We start from the raw sequence: 10,230 nt of genomic DNA, 5'->3' as shown, positions 1-10,230 counted from the left end.
TGCCTTCTTTTGTATATAAATGCATGATTTATTTTCTTTAATTTCATGTAGATATTATACTACACTCCAGTGACATAAAACAGTCATTTTATTTTCTAGCTTTTAAACTCAGTAATTCCACATCTTCATAAAACCTTGCTGATGGGAGACAGGAATTTAATGCTTAATAAAAAGGAGTTAGGCTAACCACACTGGAAAATATGAGCTTGTACCAAGACCACAAATCTGTAGGCTCAAAATAAACACAAATAAAAGAAGAATAGACATCTGCCACTTCATTGTAAAGAGAGTCCCATTACAATGACAAAAAGCAGGTCAGCCCCGTTGCGGCACAGGTTCTGTGTGCTGCGTTTGGTTTTAGTGCATTTGGATCCACCATTTGGCAAACAGCTCAGGGTTTAATTAACTGAGAGGTAATGGGATGGAGCCCATGGGATCTCATTAGGCATTTCAATTAGTGGAAAATACACAAGATAGGTTACAGTTTTTGGTGGCGTTGGAGAAGTAGAGGAAGTGCAAGAGAAGGACCAATTACAAACAAGCAGAAGAACCAGGAGAGCGGACATCTCACTTCTCACATTTGAGGATACTGTTACTTTTTTATTATCCTTCTTATGGTCCTTATTACTCCTATTATTAAACTCATATTAATACATGTTGACATGGAGTTGTTAATTTGTTGTTCTTACAAATGTTGACACTGGAAATCAAAGTTAAAACCTTGCTTGTCTTTCAGGCAATGGTCTAAAAATGGGATGGACTGAGGATGCATTTACATTTTTGCCCTTCAGCTAGGAAGCAGAAATGTCACTCTCCTCCACTCTGAATTTAAGCTATCATTAGCCATAATAAGTCATTTTTTTCCATTCCTCGTTGTTCTCTACCTTACATCATTTCAGACACAAACCACAGTGGCCTGCCTACTCACAGCCAGCTCACCGGTCCGTCAGAGAAATTACAGGTAATGAGTTGTCAAAACAGCCAGCAAATCTGTCTCCTCAAGGCCATACATCATGAGCAATGTTCACCTTTCCAATAGACAGTGGCATTATTATAAAACTCAACCTTCTACCCATTGACTTAAATGTGCTAGTTATAATAGGTAATAGTATGACTTTTTAAAAACTGTCTTGTTCGTGTACCTTGTTAAATCAAGCAATTTCTTTTAAATAATTTTATCTTTTGCCTTAAGGGAGATTTAAATGTTTAAATTGGATGAAGACATTTCTGACATCCTTTTTTTTTATTATTATTATTATTATTATTATTATTATTATTATTATTATTTAGTAGTAGTAGTAGTTTTATTTTATTTTATTTTTTTACAGTATAGCAGTCATATAGTCGTCAGTAGTTTATGATCATAGGCTATGCTGGCTTTGGTATTGTATTGTTTACTGGGGGAGTAGGCTTGGTTTTCTTTCTGTGATGTAAGCACAAGGTCAGAGTTAATTTTGCTCATTAAATCATTCCAGTGTCTTGCCAGGTTTCTTCTGCAGGTCTTTGATCCTGAATTTATTCCAGGTTAACCCTTTGATTCTCCTCATATGTACACAGTCAGCTACATGAGATGACCTAAATAGCACATGATACTCCTGATCATCACATTTTAATATTTAGTGCAAAAACAACTGATGAGTGCAACGATTTTAGTGAGAGGCCATATACTTTAAATCTGATAGAAGACTTTTCAAATGCTGACCTCTTGACATCATGGATTGCCCAATGTGATACTAATGAATGTTTCTGTGACATGGGACAGAGCTTATCTTAAACTCAGCTGGTACCTTTCTGGAGGTAAGTACAACTGGTGGTGAGCTTTAAGAACCCCCTTAATGTATTATTCATCCTCATTTGATCCTTAAAAATGGAAATGCAAATGGGTGTCAAGCATAAGAAGGGTCTGAATGTTGAAAATATCAGTTGATAACAAAATATTCATTACAACATGTCCCACATGTTCCTTGCACCCAGATGACATGTAACACACCCACCATTATTATATGGATTAATTAGGTGTATATATATATATATATATATATATATATATATATATATATATATATATATATATATATATATGTGTGTGTGTGTGTGTGTGTGTGTGTATATATATATATATATATATATATATATATATATATATATATATATATATATATATATATATATATATATATATGATTGTGAAATATTAACAAATATTAGACAAGAGAACATTCATTTGTTCCACAATAGAGAAATCCCAGAGTTGAAAAGTGCAAAACATCAGGAGAATGTAAATAAATATGCAATCAAAAAATAAGATGAACCATTTAAATCAATCATTGACTACACAGTATGAGGAAAGGCAACAATGACTTGATCCAAAATTGGCCTGTATAAGCTACTACATTTAGGCTCATGCAAAGGTTGTTATGCAGGACTAACCCTGTGTGAAGGATATAAACAGTCTATGGTGAAGGACCAGGTCATAGATATAGAACGGTTTTATATCTATGAGACCAGGGCATCATTTGACGTGATAAAAACAAGAAATACGTCAATGCTGCCCCCTGCTGTCAATGCATGCTATTACCTCACTCTAGTGTAGTCATGCAACTTTCTCATTAGTGTCGGGACATGCAGTAGCTCCCCTGTAAAAACTGTAAAATAGTTGTACTTTATATTACATTATTTCACATTTTTATTTAGCAATTATTTTGTGCTGTGCTGCGTTTACGTAAGTTAGTTAAGATTTCTTTCAAGGCTCCAGTATTGCTGTAGCCTACATGCTCGACCAGTGAGCGGCAGTAAAGATCAAAAACTAAGTAAGAACAGAGTAAGAATAAATGCGGAAGCTGTTTTGACAACTCTCGTTAGATGCTGCAACAATGCATCTATCTGACGAGAGTGTTTGGTAATCCACTGGCCAGTCGTGAAGACAAAACAGGCTACATATCTCCCATTAATAGAGATATCGTTTTTATACGAGTTACCACCATGAGGACCACGTTTCTCTTGTTCACATTGTGTGTTTTCTGCTCCTTAGGCAAAGGTATGAAGCTCTCCGTTCATTTAAATGTCGTACTTCTACCATAATGGTTATTCTGACCTTGTTGTAAAGTAAAAACCCTTTTACAAGATAAACAAAAAAGGCAGTCTAGATGGTATCTGAAATGCCAAAGTTGGGCTCATTCTGATTTTTAGAATCGTATCATGCTGCTTCCTTATCTTTCCCCTGCTCCTTACACTCCCAGCTTTGGTGCTTTAAAATAATCTAAAAGATTAACAATTGTTCTAAATAACACTATTATGATAGTTGTAGATCATTTCTTTTAACTCATAAATATATTCAAATTGCAGTAAGCCCTTAAACGTTACTACATTTTATTTAATATTAACATTATGGTCAATTAATTACATTTCATTCTGTATTTATTTGCAGAGAGCATCTCTGTCTCGCCAACTGATGATGCACCAACTACTAGCAGGGAGGTGAAAGTGAAGTCTCTAACAACACAAGATCCACGACAACAAAAGTCTCCAGCCACTACAAAAATGCCTTCTAAACCTAAACCTAAAGAAGCTCATATCCAAAAAGACATCAAACCTACCCCGAAAAATGACAAACCAAGTCAGCAAAGTGATGTGAAGGATGCTGGTAGTAAGGTTGTCTTACAAAACCAAAAACCATCAGTTCCAGACCTAAGTCCAAATAAGACAAAAGAAGTTAAGGATAAAAATAACGGAACATTGGCTAAATCTGAAAATGTACAAACATTAGATGAGAACCAAGCTAAGAAGATAATCCCTGGACCAGAGGAAGTCGGGGCTGAATCACAGGATGTGGATCAGGCAGTGGAAAAGAAAAAAGTTGATAACAGCAAAGTGTTGCTTGACCCATCAGGTTTTAAACATACAGCAGAAAGCAGCCACTTCTTCGCCTACCTAGTTTCAACTGCAGTGCTTGTGGCTGTGCTATACATCACCTACCACAACAAACGCAAGGTAATTTTACATTTCCTGTTATGAATATAGTGACCCATTTACAGTGTTCCATTTACAGTTTTGTCATAGTTATCTATGAATAGTTTTGGTTTTTTTTCTTCTCTATATTTGTGCAATTACAATTTATGTAACTGATCAGGATTCTCAAATTAACTGCTCCCAGAAAAAGCCAAAGAGCATTTTATGGTGTCCAGACCATTGTTTGAAAGCATAGTAACTATTTGTTTAAGAAACATTAACTTTAAAGCATATGTTTAATGTATTTTAGATCATTGCATTTGTTCTGGAAGGGAAGAGAACAAGATCCACACGCCGACACACATCTGCAGAATACCAAAGACTGGAACAGCAGGTTAGCAAAGTTGACACATCATTGTTGATTTAAATAAAAACATTTAAAATGTATTAATTAGTTGACATTTATTTTCTGTTTACAGCCGTGACAATGATACTGATGACCCCTTTCTCTCTAGAAGCCCACTGCACTGTGAGGTTTTGGTTTGTGTTTAGCAGGTGTTAAATAAATGTTTGAATTTGTACTTTTAGATGATTTATGGGTTACTATGCAGTTGACATTATTGCCTTATTTGGATTTAAATGAAATGTAGTTAAGTTAAAGAAAGCATGCAGGTTTTGCACTAGTGTTGATTCACCTTTTGGTAATCTTCTATAACAGACCTGTCAAAGGTCCTGACTCAGGATATTTGTTTAAGAATTCTGTTTGGAGCCCTGCCTTTGTATACAGACTTTGGAGCAGTGGATTTACACTGTTCCCTAAATAAGCCATTTAAATTGTTGTAAATAACGAGATGATGTGACGTGTATCTGTGGTGAAATGTTTATAATATAAATTATTTTAACGTCGGCAATATTCCAATTTATATTACTGTTGTCTGTATTTGCTCCATACTGCCCAAAGAATGTATTCGTGTAGCCTCACTTTAAGTGATTGCCAATTGCTTTTAAGCATTCTGAACTAAGATGCACCACTATGCCAATAAAATACGAGGGGTAATGAAAGATGTCGTGAGAATGTTCACTTTTCCTTAAATCTGTCAGATGAGCCCATGATTGCTGGCAAATTTTCTGTAAAATGTGCAAGATGTAACATTTATTATACTGTGACTTCACTGTTGAACTTTTAGTACCTGACAATCTCAAAATTAAATCTTTTTTGACAAATTAATTGTTTGGTGTACCATAGATAGACGACAAGCCTGCGTCGGTGTGCATAAAAAAAAAATCAACGTTCTCTCAGAAGTATGTTTATTTGAGTCTGATTGACAGAAGTAATGAAAAGTTGTTTTTTTCACAATGGTGTCATGTTTCTGCTTTCGTCTTCGTAAATGTCTGGTATGTCTCCCACGGATGAGGACACCATGTGGACAGAGGCGCTCCCACGAATCTCACTCTCGTACCGGATTAACTGTCGCCAAAAGCCGGAGTTTGGTCTCGTCATAGGTCGACATTTCTTTATCCATGTGTGCGCCTCTAGTAGACTGACAGCGTGATATTTCATCAGGTAAACCATGCACAAAGCAGTGGAGCGACTCACACCAGCATTACAATGTACTAGTGTACGCCCATTTTTGTTCGCGTAAAACTGTATTTTATCAGCCACTTGGTCAAAACATTCGCTCAGGGGAGACATGGGGGAGTCAGGGATGGGGATGTGAATATATTCCACATCTAAAGGCGGTGTTGTCCTGTGTTTTGTCTCCGAAACATTGATGATACATGTGATGTTGCTCTCGGCCACCTGGGAGGCATCGTTGGCTGCAGCAGCGTTACTGAGGAAAAGGTGCTCCGTAACTTGACAGAGGCCAGAAAGACCAACGGAGCCGGATTTATGCATTTCAAATAAAGGCTCCACAAAAATTAAAAAAAATTAAAAAGCCGAAAGTTTTATTCCCCTACTGTTTCCTGGTTCAAAAACCAACCAACCACGTCCACAGCATAGAGGAAGAAACCCTTAAACATCAGTGCCCCCTTTCGTTTGGCATAGCTTACTACATGTTTATTTCTTCAAATCTTCAAAGCTTTAAATAGGCCAGGAGAACTATTGAGATACTGAAGATATTTACTTTTATTTGCATATGTCCAACAGAACACAAAAGCACGCAAGAGGCTACAAACCCCCACAGTATATTTTTATACTATATATATATATATACATATACATATACACACACCACACACACAACACACACACACATATATATATATATATATATATATATATATATATATATATATATATATATATATATATATATATATTATTTTTATTTTATTTTTTAAATCTAGTTTAAATTTAAAAGGCAGAGGAGGGATGAAGTTCCTCTCTACGCCTGTATGAGATGTTAAAACTGTTGTTAAAGTCCTGTGGGATGGTTGGAGAGGCAGGAGCTGGTGCTGATGCCCGCAGGCAGAGGGTTGCCTTGGAAACACAGATGGTGGACGGAGAGCGCACAAAAGAGCGTAAACCTGTGGCAGCAGCTGGAGACCGAGACGCCCATTAGTACACGTCTGCTCTAGACCAGCGTTTTGTTAATAGAGCTCCTCCATTCTTTGTTTAGAGGGTTGTATCGACGTCCTGTAGTATTCGGACCGGATCCCAGTTTTTGCGCAGCTGTTGTGAACACTCCCACATCTGCGGTCTGAGGTCGAGAGCCATAAAAGACGGTGTTCAAGCGCACCTCTCCCGTGAGTCCACACCAGGTTCCCTATGTCTACACACCCGTGGATTTTCTTTATTACCTTGCCAGCTTGGTTTCGTTACGTGAAACAGCTGATTTTTTGGGGAAAAGAAACAATTACGACGACGCAGCTTCTGATACTGCAAAAGGACCGGTAAATATGGATCTCACATCTCAGTCTATTTGGAAATGTAACACATTTAAAATAAACAGCTGTACTAGTAATGTGTAAAAGCTGTAGGCCCTTTTTTCAAAGCATTTAGGCTATGTGTTCCTACTGCTCCCTGATAAATGTATAGGCTAATTCTACTTTGCCAATTCTGTCAAATATTTTATTTTTATATATTAGATCATTTATATTCGCTAGTAAACTTGTTGATAGGATAATTTCACCCAACATATGGAGGCATGTTACAGTATTATTGCATGTTAATTGTTAAATCATAAACATTACAGTAAAACAGGTAAAATGTTTTATTTTGTAGGTTATTAGTCCTTTGAGTCAATGGATTATTATTTCTTCTGCTCTGGAATGTGGAATACCAAGGATGCCCTCGGAGGCCATCAAAACAGGTCATGTGAGACTTTTCTGAAATTATAATGTTTCTAATCATGTCTTTAGCACAAAATATCAAAATGAGAAGATCAAAACTGTATTACTCTATCATGATTTAAATAATCAAAAAGATCTGTAAGTACATTCAAATAGCTGCCCCATTCTGCTACTGCTTTTGTCCTGTGCCTTCTTCTCCAGTTTCACTGATGAACAGGCTCAGAGTGGACCTCATTGTACTCCTGGCCACCTCCCCTGTGCCGCTGCCACTGCTGCTACTCTCAGAATGGTACACCCTCTCTCTCTCTCTCTCTCTCTCTCTCTCTCTCTCTCTCTCTCTCTCTCTGTTTTGCTCTCTCTCTCGCTTTCTGATGATTTACACTGCACAAGACGTTTATCCTTCTCATATTCAGTTTACACACTTCTCAGTATAGCAGCTTATTGTCACCAACCTGACTGACTTTCCACATCTCTGCTGTCAGGATGTGCAAATGTGTAACATGAGAGAATTAGTATAGGAGAGATTAGAGCCTATATTAAATAGCTCCAGGTTTCTGGACACCAGAATTTCAATGACGCTTAATGAACAAAATCGTTAAAGAAAGAAAGAAGAAAATTAAATTTTATTGCATTAACACACTATTTAGGATTTTAGTTTGCCCCACCTTATTATACAACGTAATAATATATTTTTATGCTATGTTTTATAGGTATTGTGTTTTCTTGTATATGTGTTTGTTTTATGTAATAGTAATATGCTGCAGCCTGCTGAGCACTTACACAGACAAGAGTCTAAAATTAGGTTTGCAGCTTTTTCTAATCTACATATTATTATTACTATTACTTATTATTATTTTTTTGCAGGTTGTTACCACGATCCAGACGAGGACCAGAAAGAACATCCATTTTGACTGAGAAAACACTGAGATTTAGTGATTTAGTGAGCAGCAGCTGTAAAGCTTGTTTCTAGCAGGTGTTGTTTTGAAATCAGAATAATTTAAAGCATATATTTCTAAACAGATGTGTGCTCTCTGTGAGAAGTAGCAACATCAACTCCTTTGCTCTCCAAATTACAGTGGGGAAATGAGTATTTGATCCCTTGCTAATTTTGTAGGTTTTCCCACTGACAAAAAAATGTATAGTCTATAATTTTAATGGTAGGTTTATTTTAATATTGAGAGATAGAATATCAAAAAGAAAATTCTGAAAATCACATTATAGAAAATATATGAATTGATTTGCATTTCATTGTGTGAAATAAGTATTTGATTATCTACCAACCATTAAGAGTTGTTGCTCCCACAGACCAGTAAGACACTCCTAATCAACTTGTCACCTGAATTAGAATCCTGTTTTAACTAGTCACCTGTATAAAAGAGACCTGTCCAATCAATCAGACTCCAAACTCTCCAACATGGGATATACCAAAGAGCTGTCAAAGGATGTCAGGGACAACATTGTAGACCTGCACAAGGCTGGAATGGGCTACAAAACCATAAGCAAGAAGCTGGGTGTTAAGGAGACAACTGTTGGTGCAATTGTTTCATAAAATTTAAGAAGCACAAAACAACCATCAGTTAACCTCGGTCTGGGGCTCCACACAAGATCTCACCTCGTGGGGTTTCAGTGATCATGAGAACAGTGAGAAATAAGCTTAGAACTACACGGGAGGAATTAGTCAGTGATCTCTAGACAGCTGGGACCACAGTCACTAAGAAAACCATCGGTAACACTTTACGCCTCAATGGATTAAAACCCTGCAGTGCTCGCAAGGTAGGCACCTGTGCAGGCCCACCTGAAGTTTGCCAATGAACACCTGAATGATTTAGAAAGTGATTGAGAGAAGGTGCTGTAGTCAGATGAGACCAAAATTTAGCTGTTTTTGATGTTAACTCAACTTGCTGTTTGGAGGAAGAGCAATAACCCAAAACATACAGCCAAGGCAACAATGGAGTGGCTCAAGAAGCACATTAAGGTTATGGAGTGGCCCAGCCAGTCTCTGGACCTTAACCCTATAGAAAACTTATGGACGGAGCTGAAGCTCCGAGTTGCCAAGCGACAACCACAAAACCTTAATGATTAAGAGATGATCTGCAAAGAAGAATAGACCAAAATTCCACCTGATATGTGCGCAAACCTGGTGACCAACTACAAGAAACATCTGACCTCTGTGCTTCCAGTCTTTTTTGGCTAGAACGTTCAAATACATGTTTCAGTCAATGAAATGCAAACCAGTTTATATATTTTCTGGATTTTCTTTTTGATGTTCTGTTTTGCTCTGTTAATTTCTTTGTCACTATACAAACTTACAAAATCAGCAAGGGATCAAATACTTATTTCCTCCACTGTGTGCTGCTATTATTTTTAACATGACTGACTAACTGTATGGATATCTGTTTATATATACAGTTTGAGGATTTGCAGAGTCACAAAATCATACATTTACATTTGATATTACATGTTAACAGGAAAAAATAGCAACAACACTGGAGTCAACCTTATTGGCATTGTTGATTTACTTTGCTGTTCACCAAACTCCGACTGTCCGTGCTCTGTCTCCTCGGTCCCCAGTGTTCATCAACACTTCTGCCATGTTTGATTCAAAGACCGATTTTCTATTTAGGTTAACACTTTCTGAAACCTCTGATTTATCCATGGGTCTTACTGGTTATTCACCACCACAATCAGTGAAATGTGTTTCATAGTAATAGCCTGTTAACATTTGTGTTGTGTTTTTTGTGTGTCTGAAGCGCATGGTGTGGGTTTATGCTACATTTATGTGTGCATGTTTTACAATGATCCCGAGCCATAACCTGCCTCACAAATAATAAAATGCCTGAAGCTATTTTCTCTGAGTTAAAGGGTACCAACAAAGGGACGGGCTATTTGAAAAGGTTTTTTTGTTGTTGTTGCTATATTCATATCCAGCTTTTAACCTCATTTAGGTTTGATTGTATGCCTGATTATACTGGTGATATTTTATAAGAT

General features: G+C 36.9%; 2 protein-coding genes across 2 annotated transcripts; one reads left to right on the top strand and one right to left on the bottom strand.

Annotated features, from left to right (window-relative positions):
• The first annotated feature begins 2,831 nt into the window (after window positions 1-2,831).
• On the top strand, window positions 2,832-5,176 carry tgoln2 (trans-golgi network protein 2). The gene is made up of 4 exons (XM_020935499.2): window positions 2,832-3,037; window positions 3,428-3,990; window positions 4,259-4,342; window positions 4,428-5,176. The coding sequence occupies exons 1-4, from the start codon at window positions 2,863-2,865 to the stop codon at window positions 4,431-4,433; spliced, it is 828 nt and encodes a 275-aa protein (XP_020791158.1). The 5' UTR covers window positions 2,832-2,862; the 3' UTR covers window positions 4,434-5,176.
• A 73-nt stretch (window positions 5,177-5,249) lies between these two features.
• On the bottom strand, window positions 5,250-5,956 carry LOC110169943 (dual specificity protein phosphatase 18-like). Its single transcript, XM_020935551.2, has one exon. It carries the CDS (start codon window positions 5,843-5,845, stop codon window positions 5,300-5,302), a length of 546 nt encoding a protein of 181 aa, XP_020791210.1. The 5' UTR covers window positions 5,846-5,956; the 3' UTR covers window positions 5,250-5,299.
• Window positions 5,957-10,230: the final 4,274 nt, after the last annotated feature.

The sequence above is a fragment of the Boleophthalmus pectinirostris genome, unplaced genomic scaffold (genome assembly GCF_026225935.1).
Source record: "Boleophthalmus pectinirostris isolate CB_2022bp ecotype Guang Dong unplaced genomic scaffold, ASM2622593v1 HiC_scaffold_4, whole genome shotgun sequence".
Lineage (NCBI taxonomy): Eukaryota > Metazoa > Chordata > Actinopteri > Gobiiformes > Gobiidae > Boleophthalmus > Boleophthalmus pectinirostris.
Note: the sequence above shows the minus strand (reverse complement) of the source record. Positions and strands in the feature narration are given on the sequence as shown.

Excerpts from the sequence above, each read along its gene's own strand:
- tgoln2 (XM_020935499.2), top strand. The coding sequence starts at position 2,863 with ATGCTGCAACAATGCATCTATCTGACGAGAGTGTTTGGTAATCCACTG. Across the intron at positions 3,038-3,427 it reads TTTCTGCTCCTTAGGCAAAG|AGAGCATCTCTGTCTCGCCA; the intron begins GTATGAAGCTCT and ends ATTTATTTGCAG. Across the intron at positions 3,991-4,258 it reads CCTACCACAACAAACGCAAG|ATCATTGCATTTGTTCTGGA; the intron begins GTAATTTTACAT and ends AATGTATTTTAG.
- LOC110169943 (XM_020935551.2), bottom strand. The coding sequence starts at position 5,845 with ATGCATAAATCCGGCTCCGTTGGTCTTTCTGGCCTCTGTCAAGTTACG.